General features: G+C 35.5%; 1 protein-coding gene across 4 annotated transcripts in view; it reads left to right on the top strand.

Moving 5' to 3' along the window:
- CFAP69 (cilia and flagella associated protein 69) overlaps positions 1–22,826 on the top strand; it is a 66,391-nt gene that overhangs the window by 36,273 nt on the left and 7,292 nt on the right. For all 4 annotated transcript variants that reach the window (XM_032252974.1, XM_032252973.1, XM_032252975.1 and 1 more), the window contains 7 exons: positions 4,018–4,182; positions 7,604–7,722; positions 9,855–9,973; positions 14,710–14,791; positions 16,831–17,023; positions 21,116–21,253; positions 21,869–21,945. In XM_032252974.1, the coding sequence (XP_032108865.1) occupies positions 4,018–4,182; positions 7,604–7,722; positions 9,855–9,973; positions 14,710–14,791; positions 16,831–17,023; positions 21,116–21,253; positions 21,869–21,945 (893 nt within the window). The remainder of the gene's footprint in view (positions 1–4,017; positions 4,183–7,603; positions 7,723–9,854; positions 9,974–14,709; positions 14,792–16,830; positions 17,024–21,115; positions 21,254–21,868; positions 21,946–22,826) is intronic.

The raw sequence follows: 22,826 nt of genomic DNA, 5'->3' as shown, positions 1-22,826 counted from the left end.
TGCCCATTCAGTATAATCTTGGCTGTGGGTTTGTGAAGTCCCTCTTCAAGGAGAACTACAAACCACTGCTCAAGGAAATAAGAGAGGACACAAACAGATGGAAAAACATTCCATGCTCATGGTTAGGAAGAATCAATATCATGAAAATAGCCACAGTGCCCAAAATAATCTATAGATTCAGTGTCATCCCCATCAAGCTACCATTGACCTTCATAGAACTGGAAAAAATCACCTTAAACTTCATATGGAACCATAAAAGAGGCTGAATAGCCAAGACAATACTAAGCAAAAAAAAAGATAGAAGAGAGACGAGGAGGAGGAATCATGCTACCTGTCTTCAAACTATACTAAAGGCAACAGTAATCAAACAGCATGGTACTGGTACCAAAACAGAGGTATAGACCAATGGAACAGAACAGAGGCCTCAGAAGTAATGCCAAACATCTACAACTATCTGATCTTTGACAAACCTGACAAGAGCAAACAATGGGGAAAGGATTCCCTATTTAATAAATGGTGTTGGTAAAATTGGCTAGCCATATGCAGAAAGCTGAAACTGGATCCCTTCCTTACACCTTATACAAAAATTAACTCCAGATGGATTAAAGGTCTAAACATAAGCCCTAACACCATAAAAACCCTAGAAGAAACCTAGGCAAAACCATTCAGGACATAGGCAAGGACTTCATGACTAAAACACCAAAAGCAATGACAAAAGCCAAAATAGGCAAATGGGATCTAATTAAACTTAAGAGTTCCAGCGCAGCAAAAGTAGCCATCATTAGAGTGAACTGGCAACCAACAATGGGAAAAAGATTTTGCAATCTACCCATCTGACAAAGGACTAATATCCAGAATGTACAAAGAATTTAAACAAATTTACAAGAGAAAAACAACCCCATCAAAGAGTGGGCAAAGGATATGAACAGACACTTTTCAAAAGAAGACATTTATGCAACCAACAAACATGAAAAAATGCTCATCATCACTGGTCATTAGAGAAATGCAAATCAAAACCACACTGAGATACCATCTCATGCCAGTTAGAATGATGATCATTAAAAAATCAGGAGACAACAGATGCTAGAGAGGATGTGGAGAAATAGGAACACTTTTACACTGTTGTTAGGAGTGTAAATCAGTTCAACCATTGTGGAAGACAGTGTGGCAATTCCTCAAGGATTTAGAAATAGAAATACCATTTGACCCAGCAATCCCATTACTGAGTATATACCCAAAGGATTATAAATCATTCTATTATAAAGACACATGCACACGTATGTTTTGTGGCACTGTTTATAATAGCAAAGACTTGGAACCAACCAAAATGCCTATCAATAATAGACTGGATAAAGAAAATGTGGCACATATACATCATGGAATACTATGCAGCCATATAAAAGCATGAGTTCATGTCCTTTGCAGGGACATGGACGAAGCTGGAAACCATCATTCTCAGCAAACTGACACAAGAACAGAAAACCAAACACCGCATATTCTCACTCATAAGTGGGTGTTGAACAATGAGAATACATGGACACAGGGAGGGGAACATCACACACCAGAGCCTGTTGGGGGGTGGGGAGACTAGGGATGGGATAGCAGAGGGTGGGAGTATTGGGGAGGGATAACATTAGGAGAAATACCTAATAGGTTTAGATGACAGGGGTTGGAGGCACCAAACCACCATGGCATGTGTATACCTATGTAACAATCCTGCACAATCTGCACATGTACCCCAGAACTTAAAGTAAAATAATAATAATAATAAAAATCTAGATATCTAGCCAGAAGTAATGACTCCAATGTGGTCTACCAAATTGGTAGAGCCCCAGTTTGTTTGTATTTTATTTAAGTTCTTAGAAAAAAGAAATACATTCATTTTTAAAAAGTTTTATAAGGAAGATATTGTTTCTTTTCTGTTAGTAATTTTGCTCTGGAAATAATTTTCTACAATGCATTTTCATTAGATCAGTCACCCATTTATGCATGAAGGAGGAAAAAATGATAGCCTTTTTATTCTCTAGTTTCCAAATGCTGAGCTACTAAATTTAGTCTTATAAAATTATTTTTCACTAAATAAAGCAGTTCTTCAGTCTATCCTTTATATCATTTATGTTTGTAGAAGACTTTAAGGCAAAAGGGGAAATGCTATCTAATAAGAAGAGAACTGATAACTAATAGTTATTCAGAACCTACTGTCTGGTAGGCCTTACACACCTTCCAAGTATTAAGTCACTTAGGCCTCTCAACAAACCTAAGAGGTATAGGTATTATTATTATCCCTGTTTATCAGATGGGTAGAACTCCGTCTAAGTAGTTACATAACTTATTCTTGGCCACAAGTGGCAGAGCAAAGATTTAACCCAGGTTCTATAATGGAACCCACAATTTTAACCAACATGCAATACTCAGAACAGTATTTTCAACTTTTTTAAAACTGGAAACATAAAGCTACTTCTAAAAGTAGCTTTTAATGAAAGCATAGCATAAAGAAGGGAGGATTTGCCTTGATACTTATCAAGACCTACCATAATGCTATTGTAATTAAAGTTATGTGGTACTGGGTCATGGATAGTCAATGGCATGGAGTACATGGAAGGTTAGCATTATGAAAGATGATATTGCCAATCAGTGAGGGAAGGATGGTGTTGGGGCAGTTGGTCTTCCATGTGAAAAAATAAGAATTAGATCTTTTCACTTTGTTTTTTTAAAAATCAGTTGCAAAATTAATAAATTGATGTAAATTTGAAAAGTCATACAGTTGAAACTGTTAGAAGAAAACATGGGAAAATGTCTTTATGCTAGATATCAGGATAGGAAAACGTTTCTTTAAAGACTCATAAGTTTAAGGTACAAGAAAAAATTGATGTATTTAAGTACTATAAAATGTACAAATGTCTGTATGACAAAATCTAAGTGAAATACTAATCTACAAATTGAGAGAAGACATTTACTACCCCTGTGACTGATAATGGATTAAAATCCAGGTTTATAAAGAACTCCTACATATCAACAAGAAAACAACTCAGTAGAGAAGTATGCAAAGACAGGGACTGCTATATCACAGAGAATTTTCAAAAAAAATTTTTAAAAAAAAAAAATTAAAAACTCTCAATCCAATTGGTAATCAAATAAATGCAAATTAACATAACAGTGAACTATCACTTCAAATTTAACAGATTTCAGAGAAAATCAAGACCAAGTACAGTAGCTCACAACTGTAATCCCAACACTTTGAGAGGTCAAGGCAGGAGGATCACTTGAGGCCAGAAGTTCAAGACCATCCTGGGCAACATGGCAAGACCCCATTTCTTAAAATTAAAAAAAAAAAAAAGCTGGTCATAGTGGCACATACCTGTAGACCTAGCTTCTTGGGAGGCTGAGGTGGGAGTATCACTTGAGCCCAGGAGACTGAGGCTACAGTGAGCCATAATTGCATCACTGCAATCTAGCCTGGGCAACAGAGCAAGATCCTGTCTCTTAGAAAAGAAAAATTAATTCATCTTATACATAGTATCTATATAAATACCTTGAGAAACAATTTAGCACCTTTAGTAAAATTCAATGTGGATATATCCTATATGATTCTAGTCACATGGAAAAACTCTTCTTAATGGATAGAAGAGGACATGAACCAGAATGTTTATTGTAACAGTTTATACTAGTGAATGGATAAACTATAATTCATTTATAAAAATGAATGCTGAAAGCGATTAAAATGAATAATCTATATCTACTTGCGACAATATGAATAATTTTAAAGCAAACATAATCTTGAGTAATAAATAGAAGCAAGTTGCAAAAGATACATATGATACATTTCAGTAAAATTCTAAAACATATTCCGAGAATAGAAGGAGGGAAAAGGAATATTTTACTTCTCTAAAAAAACTAAAGCAAATATGACAAAATTTTAACATTTGTTTAAACTTTTGATAAATGTATAAGATATCTGATATATTGTTTTGTTTATTTGAAATGTTTTTGTTTTAAATTATCAATTTTTCTCCACAGATCCGTTTTTCAGTCATGGTAACAGTTTTCATGGTACAGGTGGCCGAGGCAACAAGTTTGCCCAGATGCGCTACAGTTTACGACTCCTGAGAGCCATGGTCTACCTTGAAGATGAGACTGTAAACACAGATCTTTGTGAAAAGGGAACAATTCAGCAAATGATAGGTAAAATATAACATGGTGGTTTGCCGACGAAAGAGGAATATTTATAATAGAAGTAGTTTTGTTAGAAATGTTCTTCTAAAATTTATTTTGTCTTTATGATTGAGAAGCTCCTGAATATTTTCTTGATTTTTGTTTCATTTGTTTCATATTGTTGCTATAAATCAGTTTTTCTTCTTACTGAAATATCATAATCACTAACCCTTTAAACATTTATTTCTTCAACTCAGATACCATTTAGGATTATCTTTATCTTTTTTTTTAAATGGGCTATTCTAATTTTTTTTTCTTTTTTTGAGACAGAGTCTCTCTCTATCACCCAGGCTGGAGTGCAATGGTGTGATCTGGGCTTACTGCAATTTCCGCCTCCTGAGTTCAAGCGATTCTCCTGCCTCAGCCTCCCAAGCAGCTGGGACTACAGGCGTACACCACCATGCCCAGCTAATTTTTGTATTTTTTTAGTGGAGATGGGGTTTCACCCTGTTAGCCAGGATGTTCTTGATCTCCTGACCTTGTGATCTGCCCCCCTCTGCCTCCCATAATGCTAGGATTACAGGCATGAGCCACGGCGCCTGGCCAGGTCACCACTTTTGGCCAAGCCTTTTGGAGCTATTTTAAAACAGGATAACATGGCATTCCAATGCATGTGTCATAACAGAACACTGGTGCATTGGCATTTACAGAAATGTACAGAGGAGTTTCTTTTCTGATATGAAATATCAGAATATCCTTGACTTTCAGCTTATACTTGACTATGCCTAATCACCATATCCCCGAAAATAAGTACACATAAACTCAGTGTAAAATTCAGAACCCCTAAACAAAAGCTGCTTTACCTTTTGTTATTTAAAAAAGTTATCTAGATCATACCTTTCCTTGACTTTGAAAAGAGTTATTTCAGTCATTCATATGCAGTGATTACTTCACTAGTCAATTATATTATCTGGTAGATGTTAATGTTAATTATAAATGCCTACTCAAAAACTCTTCTATTTGTTAAATTAAGGTGCTTACTCTTTCATCATTAGTGGAGTGGGGTGGTGCTCTCTAATAATAGTAATATAGAAAATAGCAGGAAATCAAAGTATATTGAAAAGGGAGCTAGGTGAAAACATTTACCCTTTTGCCCAGTTTGTTTGGGATGAACAAATCTGAAAGTGCATTTTATCATTCCTGTGCACATTCTGTTGCATAAAACTCAGTCTAACTAGAGTTAATCCAGGGAATATAATCTTTCATATGTCTAGGAAGAAGTCTTAATCCTACCTGCACTAGGGAACAGGGTAGGGAAAAGGGAAAACAAATAGCAATGGTTCTTCTTGTCTTAGAACCTTTTCCCCTTAACTGAAAATAAGCTGATCTTTATGTTAATTTATTGGAGGTAGGGACCTTTTCTAACTGAGTCTAACAGGGCTTTGTAGTGGTAATGTGCTCAATAAGTAGTAACTAGATTATAAATGTAAATGTTTATACACTTTCTGGGTATAGTATACACTGCTTGGGTGTTAGGTGCACCAAAATCTCAGAAATAACCAATAAAGAACTTAGCTATGTGACCAAAAACCACCTGTTCCACAAAATCTATTGAAATAAAATAAAAATGTTTATATACTTTCTGTGTAGACACTGGGGTTACAAACATGTATAATGCAGGACACTGAGGACATTTTCCTTAATGAGAAAATAGAAACTACGTATATCATAGAAAGATAGCATTTGTTACCCTACATGTCATCAGTTAAGACACTTAATGCGTAGTACAGAATAATGTGACAGAAACTAAGAGGCTTGGCTAGCTTTCCGGGCTAGGAAGTCAGGATTCTGTGAGGTAAGGGTAGTGTAAAGAGGTAGAAAAACAGACATAGCGCTCAAGCAGGGAAATAGCATGAACAGGGAGACATGGTCCTGAAATATGCATGGTGATGTGTTCAGAGCTAGTTTAAGAGGAGCCAAAGTTTTATGAAGACAAATGACATAAGATAGGTTAATTATATAGCCAGAGGCCAAGCTGGAATGAGTTTTGAGTGATTGACAACAGTTCAAACTTCATCCTCTTAAGGCATGGAGAGCCGCAAGGGGTTTTGATTAGTGATGTATGTACAATGTTGTATTTTAGGAAGAAGAATCTGGGAGAAATAGAATGATCTAGAACAAGAAGACAATAAAGGCAAGGAGTTGAAGGGTACTTAAATATGGAGCATTATACTATGTTACAGACAGCAAGAAATGTTACTGCCTGCGTTCAGTTAGGAAGGAGAATGAGATAGTCTAGAAAGAAGCAGCAGACCTATGGCCAAATAGATTGGATTCCTAGAAGATGTTCCTGATAAATGGAAATAGGCCCCTCTATCCATGGCATACCCCAGCACTGGGCCTCCAGCCGGCTCAACTAGCCTCCCTTAGGGTCTGATCCCACACCTGTAATTCATCCTACTGGGACCTAGAATAGTCCCTCAGGGACAGTTTTAGAGATAGGCTAAGATTTCCATATCCCTTCTACTTTGGAACATAGCTCCATACTTTTCTGCTAATGCCAGTGACCCCCTTTAACAGAGAAAAGGTGACTTTTGTTCTTTATTTAGAGCTTAAAAAATCCTTTTTGAGGCAACATTGTATCATGAATATAATTTCATCAGCGTTAGTGGCCCCTTTTCAGTCCCGTTCAATTTCAATTGGAAGCAAGAGAGGGATTTTAAAGGACAAGGAATACTGTTACCTAAAGTTGTTTAAAACACCTTCAGTTAGACATCAAGGAAAGATGCAGAAGATAGTAACAGGAATAGAAAACACGCTTAAAAAGATCTGCCGCCTTTGCTTAGACTTGACCCTGTTAACCATGAGGAGAGGAAGAAATTAGGCAAACTACAGTCAGGAAACATCTTCATATATTTGCAAAGGTACTCATTTCCTACCTCATGAAACTCTGCATATTTTTAAACAAGTTTGCTAAGCAAAATGTCAGGTTATTGGGGCATCCTTTAATGACACACTATTAATTCTGTACTAGAATTTCTGTTTATGTGAGGCTACGGATTATATTGAGAAATTCTATATTTGTAGGTAGGGCTACTGATTATATTGAAAACTGTAGGAATTCATTTATCATCTTTCCATAGCCTCTAGGTTACTATGCAATGAAAATGTCCTCTTCTAACATAGTTTCTCTAGGCTGGCCATGGTGGCTCACACCTGTAATCCCAACACTTTACGAGGCCCAGACAGGAGGATTACTTGAGCTGAGGAGTTCAAGACCAGCCTGGGCAACATAATGAGACCCTGTCTCTTTATAACAAATAAAAATAAGTAAACAAATAAAAGTTTCTCTAGCCAAACAAGCTTTTTAGAAGAGATTTCCAAGCAGTAATTGATCGAAATTTTAAAAAGTATCTAATAACCATACATCCTTTAAATGTTTTCATACCAGGAATCTTTAAAAATATAATAAGCAAGACTAATGAAAAGGAAGAAGCCATTGTTTTGGAAATCCAGTCTGATATATTACTTATCCTATCTGGTCTTTGTGAGCACCATATTCAAAGGAAGGTATGTATGCCTGTTGCAGTTTTGTTCAGGGCTCCCAGTCACCTAACACTATAAACTATTTTTGTAACTATCTATAATTGTATTTAGTTTTGTGAAAATTTAATATTTTTGTTAATAATTAGAGTATAATTATATAAAGTAAAAGGTACAGGATATACAATGATATACACCCATTTCACTAATACTCCAGTTAAAACAGAGAATATTAGGCCGGGCGCGGTGGCTCAAGCCTGTAATCCCAGCACTTTGGGAGGCCGAGGCGGGTGGATCACGAGGTCAAGAGATCGAGACCATCCTGGTCAACATGGTGAAACCCCGTCTCTACTAAAAATACAAAAAATTAGCTGGGCATGGTGGCGTGTGCCTGTAATCCCAGCTACTCAGGGGGCTGGGGCAGGAGAATTGCCTGAACCCAGGAGGCGGAGGTTGCAGTGAGCCGAGATCGTGCCATTGCACTCCAGCCTGGGTAACAAGAGCGAAACTCCGTCCCCCAAAAAAAAAAAAAAAAACAGAGAATATTTCTCTCTCTATAAAATTTCCTCATCCCATTAGAAGCCATCCCCCCACTCACCTCCAGACAAACTACTATTCTGTTTTCTATTACTATAGGTTGGTTTTGCCTATTCTTTAAGTTTATATGAATGGAATCACACAATTTATTGTTTTATGTCTGGATTGTGTCATCCAGCATCATATTTTAGAAATGCATCCATGTTGGCCAGGCGAGGTGGCTCACGCTTGTAATCTCAGCACTGTGGGAGGCTGAGGCAGGTGGATCACCTGAGGTCAGAAGTTCAAGACCAGCCTGGCCAACATGGCAAAACCTTGTCTCTACTAAAAATACAAAAATTAGCTGGGCATGGTGGCGCACACCTGTAATCTCAGTTACTCTGAAGGCTGAGGCATGAGAATCGCTTGAACCCAGGAGGTGGAGGTTGCAGTGAGCCCAGATCGCACCATTACACTCCAGCCAGGGTGACAGAGTGAGGCTATGTCTCAAAGAAAAAAAAAAAGAAAAGAAAAAAGAAATATATCCATGTCATTCTATGTATCAATAATTCATTTCTTTTTATTGCTAAATAGTATTCCATTGTATGAATATACCAAAATTTGTATATCTGTTCCCCTATTGATAGGTAGGCACTTGGGTTCTTTTATTTATGGCTATAGTGAATAAAGCTTTGGTGAACATTCTTGTACTAGTCTCGCACTAGTGCATAATACTTTCATTTCTCTTGGGTAAGTACCTACGAGTGGGGAATTGCTGTAGGTGTATCTTTATCTTTATAAGAAACTGCTAAACAGTTTTACAAAGTGGGCTGTACCATTTTAAATGTTGTCTGGGGTTTGAATTGGGTTCAAACCTAAAGCCAGAAGTTAGAATGAGATCTTAATCCCTTTTTATCTTTTTTAGCTCTATAGTGAACTCTGAGTCTCAGAGATTGATAATTTAAATATTAAATAACAAGGGATGGAATTGTAAAGATAAAAAAAAATGATGATTTCAGTAGATAGATTTTAAGTAAATACCTGCTTAGCTCCAAGCTTTGATGCATCAAATTTCTCCTCATATTCTACCGCCCTGTACCTGGGCTCCTCTGGAAAAATAATCATGATCTTGCTTACTGGGAACCAGACCTGAACAACAAGGCAATGAGAAAGGTACTTAGAGAAAAATATTAAGTGGTTAAAACTTCACATAAATTATTAAAGGTTTTAACTACATTTATATCTTATTTCCCTCTTGGGGTCATTAAAAATCATGATAGTTATTAGCATATAATAATTGATCTGGCATAATGCTAGACTGCATTCATTATAATGTTGAAGAAAACAGAATTGCAAATTTTATGACTTTAGGAGAAAGGGAATAAAACAAAAAATCTAAAGGGATATTATTAAACTCACGTGTTGATTGATACCCCCTCTTAAAATGATTAGTTTTTATAATAATTGGTTTTAAATTCCTGAGAACAAGTAAGTACAGTTTTTTAAACTGTAGTAAATAAAAGCGGTATTTTTCTAACAATGTTGCTGTATTTCTCTGGTAGAAAAACAATTTTAGGGGATAAAGTAGGAAATGAAGGAATTACTTATTTCAAGAAATAATTTAAAACAAATATCTTAAACAGGAAATTTTTGGAACTGAAGGAGTAGATATAGTTCTTCATGTGATGAAAACAGATCCCAGGAAGTTACAGAGTGGCTTAGGCTATAATATACTTCTTTTTAGTACATTGGACAGCATTTGGTGAGTATTACTGTAATCCAATAAGGTAGACTCACAGCAGTCATGCATCACTTTACAACAGTGGGGATACATTCTGAGAAATGTGTCCTTAGGCAATTTTGTCTTATGCAAACTTCATAGGGTGTACTTACACAAACCGAGACGATATAACCTACTACATACTTAAACTAGATGCTGTAGCCTAAAGGCTACAAACTATGTCATGTTACTATAGTGAATACTGTGGCAATTGTAACACAGTGGCATTTGTATATCGAAACATAGCTAAACATTTTTAAAAAGTACAGTAAGACTACAGAATAAAAGATTTTTAAAAATAGTACACCTGTAGAGGGCACTTATGAATAGAACTTGCAGTATCAGAAGTTGCTATGAGTGAGTCAGTGAGTGAATGGTGAATGAATGTGAAGGCCTAGGACCTTATTATACATTACTGTAGACTTTATCAACACTTTACGCTTAGATTACACTAAACGTATTTTTAAAATATTTTTCTTTTCTCAATAATATAGTAACCTTAGCTTACTGTAATATTTTTTACTTTATAAATGTTTTAATTTTTTCTAAGTTTTTGGCTCTTTTGTAATAACATTTAGCTTAAAATACAAACACATTGGCCGGGCACAGTGGCTTATGCCTGTAATCCCAAAACTTTGGGAGGCTGAGGCGGGTGGATCACAAGGTCAAGAGATTGAGACCATCCTCGCAACATGGTGAAACCCCATCTCTACTAAAAATACAAAAAAAAAAAAAAAATTATCTGGGCGTGGTGGCAAACGCCTGTGGTCCCAGCTACTTGGGAGGCTGAAGTGGAAGAATACCTTGAACCAAGGAGGTGGAGGTTGCAGTGAGCTGAGATTGCGCCACGGCACTCCAGCCTGGCAACAGAGCAAGACTCCATCTCAAAAAAAAAAAATTAGCTGGGCATGGTGGTGCATGCCTATAGTCCCAGCTACTCAGGAGGCTGAGGCAGGAGAATCACTTGAACCCGGGAAGCAGAAGTTGCAATGAGCCGAGATCACGCCACTGCACTCCAGCCTTGCAACAGAGTGAGACTCAGTCCCCACCAAAAAAATACAAACACATTGTATAGCCATACAAAAATATTTTTTCTTTATATCCTTATTCTATAAGTTTCTTCTTTAAAACAAAATTAAGTTGCTTTTATTTGTTAAAAACTAAGATACAAACACAAATTAGCCTAGGCTTATGAAAAAATATTTGTGTGCATATATTTTATTACACTTGCATAGATATTTCTGTCCAGTATACACCTAGATGTAAAAATGCCTAGATCGGGGCACTTTTATGTCTGTTCAGCTTTAAGAGATAATACCAAAAAATTTTCCAAAGTACTTATATCAATTAAACCTTTCCCAGTAGTGTGAAGATTTCTCCTTGTTCCACACCCTTACCAACACACTGCACTGTATCTTTCATTGCAGCCATTCTTGTGGACTTGTGTGCCAGTGTCTCTTTCTAGTTTTAATTTTCATATTCCTGATTACTAACAAGTTCATTTGCCATTTGAATAGCCTCTTTTTTGTGAAATCCCTGCTCAAGTCTCTTGCTTTTCTAATTACCTATTATTTTTTTATTGAGTTCTTTATATGTAGTAGACATGAGCCTTTTTCTGTTACATGTTTGTCAAATATATTCTGCTACCCTGAGGTTTACATTTTCACTCTCTTCACTCTCTTTTTGTTGAACCAATAGTCTTAATTTCAGTGTGGTCTAATTTACTAGTCTGTTTTTTTATGGTCAGTACTTTTAGTGCCCTGTTTAAGCAGTCTTTTCTTACCCCATAATCATGAAGATTACTGCCTGTGTTTCTTCTAGACGCTTTATTGTTTTGCCCTTTACATTTAGGCCTATAGTCTACCTGGAATTGATTTGTAGGTATGGTGTGAGGTGAGGTACAAGTTTTACTTTTTTTTGTATGGATGTAATCCAGTGCTGTTTTTGGATAAACCATCCTTTACCCACTGCTGTGCAGTACCTTCTTTGTACAAATCAAATGTCCATATGTATTTGGATCTATTCTAGGATTCCTAAACTGCTCTACTGGTCTTTTGTCTATCCTTCTGTAATATTGTGCTATTTTAATAACTAGGTCTTTTTAATAAGCCTAGACATCTGGTAGAGTAAGTCTTCCTACTTTTTCCTTCCCCATTAAGATTGTCTTAGCTTTTGCTGACCCCTTGCATTTAGATATTATATTAGTCAAGTTTCCCTAAAGAGACAGAACCAGTAGGAAAAAACAGAGAGAGAGAGAAAGATAGATTGAGATTATTATTATAAGGGATTGGCTCACACAATTAGGAAGGCTGAAAAGTCCCAAGAACTACCATCAGCAAGCGGAGTGCCCAGGAGTACTGATGGTGTCCTTCCAGTCTGAGACTGACAGCCTAAGGACCAGAAAACCCAGTTGTCTGGGTTGCTATGGCATTTGTAAACCATCATTGTGCTGGTGGGAGTGTAGCAATAAGGACAACCAAAGGTCACTTTTATCAGCATCTTGGTTTTGATGGGTTTTAGCCAGCTTCTTCACTGCAACCTGTTTTATCTGCAAGGTCTCGATAACCTGTATCTTATGCTGACCTCCTGTCTCATCCTGTGACTTAAAGTGCCTTAACCATCTGGGAATGCAGCCCAGTAGGTCTCAGCCTTATTTTACCCAGCCCCTATTTAAGATGGAGTTGCTCTCATTCAAACACTTCTAACAAAATAATCTTAACTGCAAAGATGAGATATAATCAATAATTATCCCATATTTGAAGTGCACCAACATCTTGAAACAGCACATATACACCATGGAATACTATGCAGCCATCAAAAACGATGAGTTTTGGTCCTTTGTAGGGACATGGATGAACCTGGAAACCATCATTCTCAGCAAACTGACAGAAGAGCAGAAGATCAAACACCGCATGTTCTCACTCATAGGCGGGTGTTGAACAATGAGAACACATGGACACAGGGAGGGGAGCACTACACACTGGGGTCAGTTGGGGGGAAATAGGGGAGGGACAGTGGGTGGTGGGGAGCTGGGGAGAGATAGCAAGGGGAGAGATGCCAGATGTAGGTGATGGGGAGGAAGGCAGCAAATCACACTGCCACGTGTGTACCTATGCAACAATTTTGCATGTTCTTCACATGTACCCCAAAACCTAAAATGCAATAAAATAAATAAATGGGAAAAAAAATAAAAATAAAATAAAATAAAAGAAACAGCAATGTCGACAAGGCCTGTAAACATTTTACAGAATTTCATTCTGAACCCAGTATGACTGACTGGTCAAGGCCTGAGGCACAGTTTTTTTTGTTTTTGCTTTGCTTTGCTTTGCTTTGTTTTGTTTTTTGAGATGGAGTCTCATTCTGTCACCCAGGATGGTGTGCAGTGGCATGATCTCGGCTCATTGCAACCTCCACCTCCTGGGTTCAAACAATTCTTCTGCCTCAGCCTCCTGAATAACTGTGAATATGGGCATCCACCACCATGCCCAGCTGATTCTTGTATGTTTAGTAGAGATGTCATTTCTCCATGTTAGCCAAGCTGATCTCAAACTTCTGACCTCAGATGATCTGCCCCCCTCAGCCTCCCAAAGTGCTGACATTACAGGTGTGAGCCACCATGCCCAGCCTGAGGCACAGTTTTAAGAGGTCCTGAGAACATGTGCCCCAGGTAGTTGGGCTATGGCTTGGTTTTATTCATTTTACGGAGATATAAGACATCAATCAGTACACATAAGGTATGCTTTGGTTTGGTTCAGAAAGGAAGGAACTCAAAGCTGGGGTTTACAGGTCAGAGATGGATTCAAAAATTTCCTAGTTGCCATCTGTTGAAAAGGGTAAGTTATTATTTAAAAACCTGGGATCAATAGAAAGGAGTATCTGGGTTAAAATAATTGATTGTTGAGACCAAATTTCTTATTATATAGAATAGTTGGTAAACATAAAAGGTGTCAGATTTAGTTAAATCTCTCCTGGATCAGGAAAATACTTGGAAAAGGCAGGAGATTCTCTGCAGACTATATATTTTCCCCAGAAGAGAGAGCTGTGCAGGGCCATTTTAAAGTAAGTCAAAGGAATATATTTTGGGTAAAATACTTCGATTTCTTTCAGAGCCTACTGTCATATGGTGCTATACTGGAGTCAGGTTGGAATTTGGTGTCTCATTGCTGTGAAGGGTCTGTTTTTTCATTCTTAAGATCTCTGTTTTAATATTAATACTGGTCAATTGTGCCTAAATTCCAAAGGAAGGAAGGTATAATGAGACATGTCCAACCCCTCCATCCCGTCATGGCCTGAACTAGTTTTTCAAGTTGACTTTGGAATGCCTTGGCCAAGAGAAGGGTCCATTTAGTTGGTTGGGTATTTATTTTCGGTTTACAGCAACAATAAATGGATATACCTTGAAAAAAAGTTTCTAAACCAACCAGAGAAGATCACTAATAATAATTAATATTATGAAAGCAAAGGAGAATGTTTCATTTGTAGGAAAGAAATAGGCAGTTATGAAAAAGAATTGATACTGGTTTTTAAAAACATTGAAATTAAACAACACTGGTAAAATTTCTTCAAAGTTCCATTTTTTTTTGGGTAAAACATTAGCTACTTGATTTAAGGAAATGAAGAAAACATATTCTTTGAAAATGCTTTCATAAAAATAAAGCTGTACAAATTGAGTTTAACAATAAATGTTCATCAAATGAATAACTTCCTTTTAATTTAAGGTGCTGTATTTTGGGATGTTATCCCTCAGAGGATTACTTTCTTGAAAAGGAAGGCATTTTTCTCCTTTTGGATGTGTTGGCAGTAAGTATGGCTATAGCAATTGTAAGATAAAAGAAAAATATGATTAATAAAGAACTTTTCCAAATTGAGTACCATAGGGCACTATTTTATGAATAAATGTGCCCCAAATCATGTTCAAAGGTACTATCTTAAACAAAATTGCTCCTAGAGATTCATAATACACAGTGTATTAAAGGCTCTGAGAATTCCTCCAGTTGAAAAATCACGTTACCAGTTTTTTTTCAATGTTTTCAAATACACGGGAACAAATAATTTGTTTTGTCCTTTACTCCATCAACTTGCTAAGAAACAGTTAGTGAAGAGCTTGACCATATCAAAACCCATAGTTATTTATTAATAACTTCTAGTTTCTTCCCTTGGTATTAAAAGATAAGGGCCACATTAGACAAGGAGCAAAGATAAGCATTTTTAAAGAACTATGTATTATTTGGAGGTAATGTGAAGTCGTCTAGTGTGTCATGGACCATTGTTTTACAGAATTAGCAGGTATGAGCAAGCTAAGCCTTTCAATAGAGACAGTTGCCATCTAGCAGTTGTGAAGAATATAATCTTTACTAGCCTCAATTCTAACTGGAGTCCATACTCAAGATGATATGGGAGGAAACGTACAGTTTTGTTTCAATAAAACTTTGAGAGAGAGTTTCACACAGAGTTCTAGCCAGATCACTGTCTGTGATTCTGTGATTGCCACCATTCTTGATTTTGTTGACAGAATAACAAACCTACTTTGATTTAGCAAAGGAGCTAAAATTATTTATGCCCCTTAACCTCCCTGAAATTTAGTTCATTTCTCTCTTTTCAATTTTTCTATCTGTAAAACAGAGATAACAACATTATATATCTTACTGTATTGTTGGAAGGATTAAATGAGTGTATGTGTGTGTGTGTGCATCTAAGTGTGTAAGCATACATATATATTATGGATTAAGTAGTAACTAACACATTTTCCTGTTAGCTGTTATTATGAATATAACTAATAGATTGTGTTTAATGCTGATTCAATCAAATTAGTTGCAAATTACAAATATTATTTAATGAAATTTTTATATCAACTTCAATCTTTCACGTTTGCCTGTCTCCTGAAAGTGAAATATAGAAATTTTAAAGAACTTATTTCCTTGAGTGTTTTGCGTAATACAATTTTGCTGAAATATAAAGTATGCAATGATAACTGCTAATAGTGGTTAAATATTAATGAGAGCTTACTATGTGCCAGGCAGTCTCATATAATTCATAATAACCTTTTGCAGGTAATATTATTAACCTTCATTTTATAAAAGGGAACTGATAATGTTTGCAATTGAAACAAAAGCTTACACATTTCCTTTGCTATATTCAAATAGCAGTACATTTTTTGAAAAACAAAAAGCATTTCATATAGAAGCATTAGATTATGGAAGCCATTGCTCTGGATGCAATTTTCTATACCTAAATTTTAGCCTGCTGAAAACTACTTGTAGCAAAATAAAGGAAATATGCTTGATAATAGGAGAATTTTTTTTGAATGCTTAAATACTCTTTTATGGATTATGATTGCCACAAAACCAAATTATATCTTATTTTATTTTCATATATGACTGTCACTTGCAGTTACCATCAGTTATTCTCCTAATAACAAAGAGATTACAGTTAGCATGAATCTTTACAAGCCTTAATAAAGCATATAGATTGGAAAGATCCTGTAATTACAGTGAATTCTGTATAGCACTATTGAGCTTCACCACTTAAAATGAACATCTTCACTTATTTTTGCAAATTTGCTTTTTCCAACTCAACCACATCAGTCACATTTTGGTCATGAAGTATGTTTATAATAACTTCAGAATTACATTAAATCTTTTTATTTTTTAAAATTTACAATGTTTGAAAATGTACTCATTACAATGGGTTATCCATTTTAACAGGAGATTGTCCTGACTCTGAGTTTAGAAGAAACTTAATGGTAATGCAAGTGTTTCTCTCTTTTTTTTTTTTTTTTGAGGGCAATAATTCTTAATATTTATTGCAACTTTTTTTTCTTTTCTGTTTCCTTGCTAAAGTTGAACCAAAAAAAATTCTGTAATCTAATACTTGGAATAATGGTTGAATTTTGTGATAATCCCAAAACTGCAGCTCATGTTAATGCTTGGCGAGGGAAGAAGGATCAGACAGCCGCCAGTCTTTTAATTAAATTGTGGAGAAAGGAGGAAAAAGAACTAGGAGTAAAACGTGATAAAAATGGGAAGATCATTGGTGAGTATATTTATAATTGTTAGTAGAAGCAATTGGATGTATTTTTTAAAAATATATTTAAATGGTATTAAGAAAGCATCAGGACTTTCACCCCTTTGTCTAAAGTTTTTTTTTTTTTTTTTTTTACAAGGGTTTGAAAAAATTGCTATCATAAGTGATTGGAAGGAAATTAAGTAAATTAGTAGTAGGTTAATATTTTTAGAAAATATTTTTAAGAAATGGTATTTGATTATATACTTTAACTAAAAAAATTAACAGTAGTTCCTAAAGATGTTTCTTTGGGGTTTCTGCTTTTACATATAGATTTAGTAGATTTCATTTACCAATAAAATTTTGAGATGTAAATAGATTGCTTGAAAATAATATTTTAGCACTTTATACATTTCTGTTAATTAATGTTTATTCCTTTCCTCCTTTTTTTAAAATCCATTAGGTGACATGATCTGATTAATGTTTATAGAATTTGCTTTTTATATGAAAGAAGATACTATTTCATAAATACTCCAAATGTTCAAAAATTTTAATTACTAGATTCTAAATTGATGAGATTTATAGTATCATAATTTTTAGTTTGTTTACATATTCCATACCGCTATATTACATTTTCTTTCTTTTTTTTTTTTTTTTTTTTTAGACAGGGTTTCCCTCAAGTAACCTAAAGTGGAGTGCAATGGTGCAATCTCAGCTAACTGAAACCTCTGCCTCCCAGGCTCAAGAGATTTTCCTGCCTTACCCTCCCAAGTAGCTGGGACTATAGGCATCTGCCACCACACCCAGCTAATTTTTGTATTTTTTGTAGAGAGGCGGTTTCACCATGTTGCCCAGGCTGGTCTCAAATTCCTGGGCTCAAGCAGTCCAATCACCTCAGTCTCCCAAAGAGGGATTACAGGCATGAGCCACCACACCTGGTCAGTGTATTACATTTTCCTTTTTTTTTTTTCTTTTTTCTTTTTTTTAGATGGAGTCTAACTCTGTCACCCAGGCTGGAGTGCAGTATTGTGATCTTGCTCACTGCAACCTCTGCCTCCAGCTTCAAACAATTCTCGTGCCTCAGCCTCCCAAGTAGCTGGGACTACAAGTGTGTGCCACCACACCCAGCTAATTTTTGTATTTTTTAAGTAGAGACAGGGTTCACCATGTTGGCCAAGCTAGTCTCAAACTCCTGACATCAAGTGATCTGTCCACCTCTGCCTCCCAAACTGCTGGTATTACAGGCATGAGCCACCATGCCCCACCTACATTTTCTAAGCCTTTTAAGATTCTTATGGTTTCATCTAAACGGTTAACATTTTTTTTAACATTTATTTTAGGTTCATAATAAACATGCTGGTTTATTATATGGGTAAACTCATGTCATAGAGGTTTGTTGAACAGATTATTTTGTCACCCAGGTACTAAGCCTAGTACCCAATAGTTATTTTTTCTGATCCTCTCCCTCCTCCCACTTTCCGCTCTGAAGCCGCATATCTGTTGTTCCCTTCTTTGTGCCCATGAATTCTCATCATTTAGATCCCACTTATAAGTGAGAACATGTTATATTTGGTTTTTCTGTTCCTGTGTTAGTTTGCTAAGGATAATGGCCTCCAGCTCCATCCATGTTCCTGCAAAAGACATGATCTCATTCTTTTATGGCTGTATAATATTCCATAGTGTATATAGACTACATTTTCTTTATCCAGTCTGTCATGATGGACATTTAGGTTGATTCCATGTCTTTGCACTGCAGTGAACGTTCATGTGCCTGTGTCTTTATTGTGATTTCAATTTGCATTTTTCTAATAACTAAAACATTGCTAAAGTTGTTTATCAGCTAAAGGAGCGTTTGGGCTGAGACTATAATGTTTTCTAGATATAGAATCATGTCGTCTGCAAACAGAGATAGTTTGACTTCCTCTGTCAAGAATGATTTATATTATATATTACTCTGAGTATACTCCCAGCAATGGATTGCTGGGTCAAATGATAGTTCTGTTTTTAGCTCTTTGAGGAAATGACACACTGCTTTCCACAAGGGTTGAACTAATTTGCACTCCCAGCAACAGTGTATAAGCATCCCGTTTAAACTTGCCAACATCTGTTATTTTTTGACTTTTTAATAACAGCCATTCTGACTGGTGTGAGATGCTGTTTCATTGTGATTTCTGTTTGCATTTTTCTAATAATCAGTAATACTGAGCTTTTTTCATATGCTTGCTGGCTACATGTATGGCTTCTTTTGAAAAGTGTCATTCATGTCCTTTGCCAACTTTTTAATGAAGCTGTTTGAGTTTTTTTTTTTCTTATAAATTTGTTTAAGTTCTTTATAGATGCTGGATATTAGACCTTCATCAGATACATAGTTTGCAAAAATTTTCTCCCATTCTGTAGGCTGTGTAGGTTGTCTTTTCATTCTGTTGATAGTTTTGTTTGCTGTGCAGAAGCTCTTAAGTTTAATTAGATCCCATTTGTCAATTTTTGCTTTGGTCGAGATTTCTTTTGGCATCTTTGTCATGAAATCTTTCCCATTCCTAAGTCCAGGTAGGTGTTGCCTAGATTGCCTTCCAGGGTTATTACAGTTTGGGTTTTACGTTTAAGTCTTTAATCCATCTTGAGTTGATTTTTGTATATGGTATAAGGAAAAGGTTCAGTTTCAGTTTTCTGCATGTGACTAGCCACTTATCCCAGCACCATTTATTAAATGTGTAGTTCTTTCCTCACTGCTTATTTCTGTTAGATTTGTTGAAGATCAAATAGTTGTAGGTGTGTAGCCTTATTTCTGGGCCCTCTATTCTGTTCAATTTGACTGTGTCTGTTCTTGTACCAGTACTATGCTGTTTTGGTTACTATGGTCTGATGGTATAGTTTGAAGTTAGGTGACGCGATGCCTCTAGCTTTGCTCTTTTTGTTTAGGATGCCCTTGGCTATTGGGGCTCTTTTTGGTTCCATGTGAATTTTAAAATAGTTTTCTCTACTTATGTCAATATTGTTATGAATAGCTTTATAGGAATAGTATTAAATCTGTAAATTGCTTTGGGCAGTATAACCATTTTAATGATATTGATTCTTCCTATCCATGAGCATGGGATGTTTTTCCATTTGTTTGTGTCATCTCTGATTTCTTTAAGCAGTGTTTTGTAATTCTTAATGTAGAGATCTTTCAGCTGCCTGGTTAGCTGTATTCCTAGGTATTTTATTCTTTTTGCAGCAATTGTGAATGGGATTATTTCTGATTTTGCTGTTGGCTTGGCTGTCGTTGGTGTATAGGAATGCTAGTGACTTTTATACATTGATTTCGTATCCTGAAACTTTGCTAAAGTTGTTTATCAGCTAAAGGAGCTTTTGGGGTGAGACCATGGAGTTTTCTAGATGTAGAACCACGTTGTCTACAAACAGGGATAGTTTGACTTCCTCTTTTCCTATTTGGATGCCCGTTTTTTCTTTCTGTTGCCTGTTTGCTCTGGCCAGGATTTCCAGTACTATGTGGTAAAAGAGCTCATGCTTCTCTTGTGACAGTTTGGAGGAAAGCTGGAAGTATTTCCTTTGTATTCAGTATGATGTTGGCTGTGGGTTTGTCATAGATGGCTCTCATTATTTTTAGATATGTTCCTTTAAGTATTGTTTATTTTTCAATGAAAATACTTCCCCTTCTGATGACTTCTATCTTCAATTCATTTTTATTATTTCTGAATTTTGAACTATAGCATCATAAAATGGTTTTTATATTTATAGCATAATATATAGAAACCAAAAGTAAAGAAGGTTACATCATTGTTAAACAGACATTACTCAGCTTCTGGATTTCAAAATGTTTTAAGTTACTTACATAGAAGTTTTACTTTTAAAAAGTAATTTTGTTAAATTTTAATATTTTACATAAACAATATAAATGAAAGCTTTAAGTTTTCCCACAGAGTAGGGAAGTAATAGCTGCTTAATTATTATTTCAAAAGTGTAACCATGCTATATTATTATATTATATTATATTATATTATATTTACTGCTATAATATTATTATACATTTTATGTTATCTAGACCAAAATCTCAAAATTAAGTATTTGTTTACTTTGGTTTTTATCTGTCCCTTTCCTATTTTCATGCTATCCAATGATTAGATACAAAGAAACCTCTATTTACTAGCTTTCAAGAAGAGCAAAAAATCATCCCACTGCCTGCTAACTGCCCATCTGTTGCAGTTATGGATGTTTCTGAGAATATTAGAGCAAAAATTTATGCTATATTGGGCAAACTAGGTAAGAAGTTGCTCTACAGATTCACAAGATCCTATCTGTTTTGCTAAGTAGACACAATTATTTTGCTTTGGAGTCAGTTTTTCAAATATAATGAGCAAAAGTCTCTTTGTACAGAGAAATGCATTTTCTATTGTTACTCCACTTCCCAAACTGCACCCCTCACCAATTAAATCAGAATCTCTGTGTGTGGGATCCAGGCAATAGTATTTTTTAAAGCTTCCCAGGCAATTCCATTGTGCAGATAGGATTAAGGACAGTTAGTTTAGATGATTAAGCTTAAAATACTAACATTCTGAGTCACTTGAGTTTTTTTTTTTTTTAAGTCTTTGCTTTCTGTTAAGGAAAAAGTTATCAAACAATCTGCAGCTTCTAAAGTAAGATATTATTGTCTGACCCCAACACAGAACGAAATGATTCCTATGCTAATGACTATATATATGAGCTGGCAGAAATTTGTTATAGAAGGAAGCCTACTCACAAACTACTCACAAAATTAACTTTTGTATAAATCAAGATGAAATCAAAAGTAATTTTGCATTTGTTTAAAGATAGATAGATAGATATTTCTTAGAATCACTTGCTTTGCTAAAGTAATTCTGTCTTTGTAAACTTTAGATTTTGAAAATTTACCTGGTCTATCTGCTGAAGATTTTGTCACTCTCTGTATTATACATAGATATCTTGATTTTAAAGTAAGTATCTTTTTAATAACCTGGTTATTAAAATCTAGATAGCAAAAAATTAACTGGAAAATAAAAGATCTATTCATGATTGTAAGCAGTTGTCTACATACTGTATAGTTTTTATTTTTTATTTTGTAACTGATACTGTTGAAGAAATACATCATACACACATCCCATGATTGGGTGTTTTCGTGGGATAAGATTTTTTCTAACTTAGTTTATGAAAGAACTGATACAAAACTGATAAGAAACTATTCAGAAGCCTAACAGATGTTTTTGTTTTTGTTTTTTGTTTTTATTTTGTTTTGTTTTGTTTTTGCGACAGAGTTTTTGCTCTTGTCGCCCGGGCTGGAGTGCAATGGCACAATCTTGGCTCACTGCAACCTCTGCCTTAAGGGATTCTCCTGCCTCAGCTTCCCGAGTACCTAAGATTACAAGTGACTGCCACCATGCCCAGCTAATTTTTGTATTCTCACGCCTGTAATCCCAGCACCTTGTTGGGAGGCCAAAGCAGGTAGATCGCTGAAGGGCAAGGGTTCAAGACCAGCCTGTCCAATATGGTGAAACCCCATCTCTACTAAAACTACAAAATTTTAAATGTACAGTTTTTTTCTCTTTGGAGAGCATTAGGAGTTGGAATTAAATAACTTATTACTTACTAAAATAAATTATTAATACTTATTAAAGTATTATTTTATCATTGCTTTATATTATGACCCAATCTTGATTAAAAGATAGTATGTTGCTTACTTAGCTAGTCATATTTTCGTCAGCAAATAAATGCTTTTGAAATTTCAGGAAAGTTTTTGTAAGTTAACGTTCTCCTTCTACTAATATTAGTACTGTGCATTTGAATGTTGTAAATGAGTAAACCTTTATTTTCTTTCTTT

This window comes from Sapajus apella, unplaced genomic scaffold, assembly GCF_009761245.1.
Source record: "Sapajus apella isolate SASKATOON/1434 unplaced genomic scaffold, GSC_monkey_1.0 scaffold81, whole genome shotgun sequence".
NCBI classification, from domain to species: Eukaryota; Metazoa; Chordata; class Mammalia; order Primates; family Cebidae; genus Sapajus; species Sapajus apella.
This window is presented reverse-complemented; position numbering and strand designations above follow the sequence as displayed.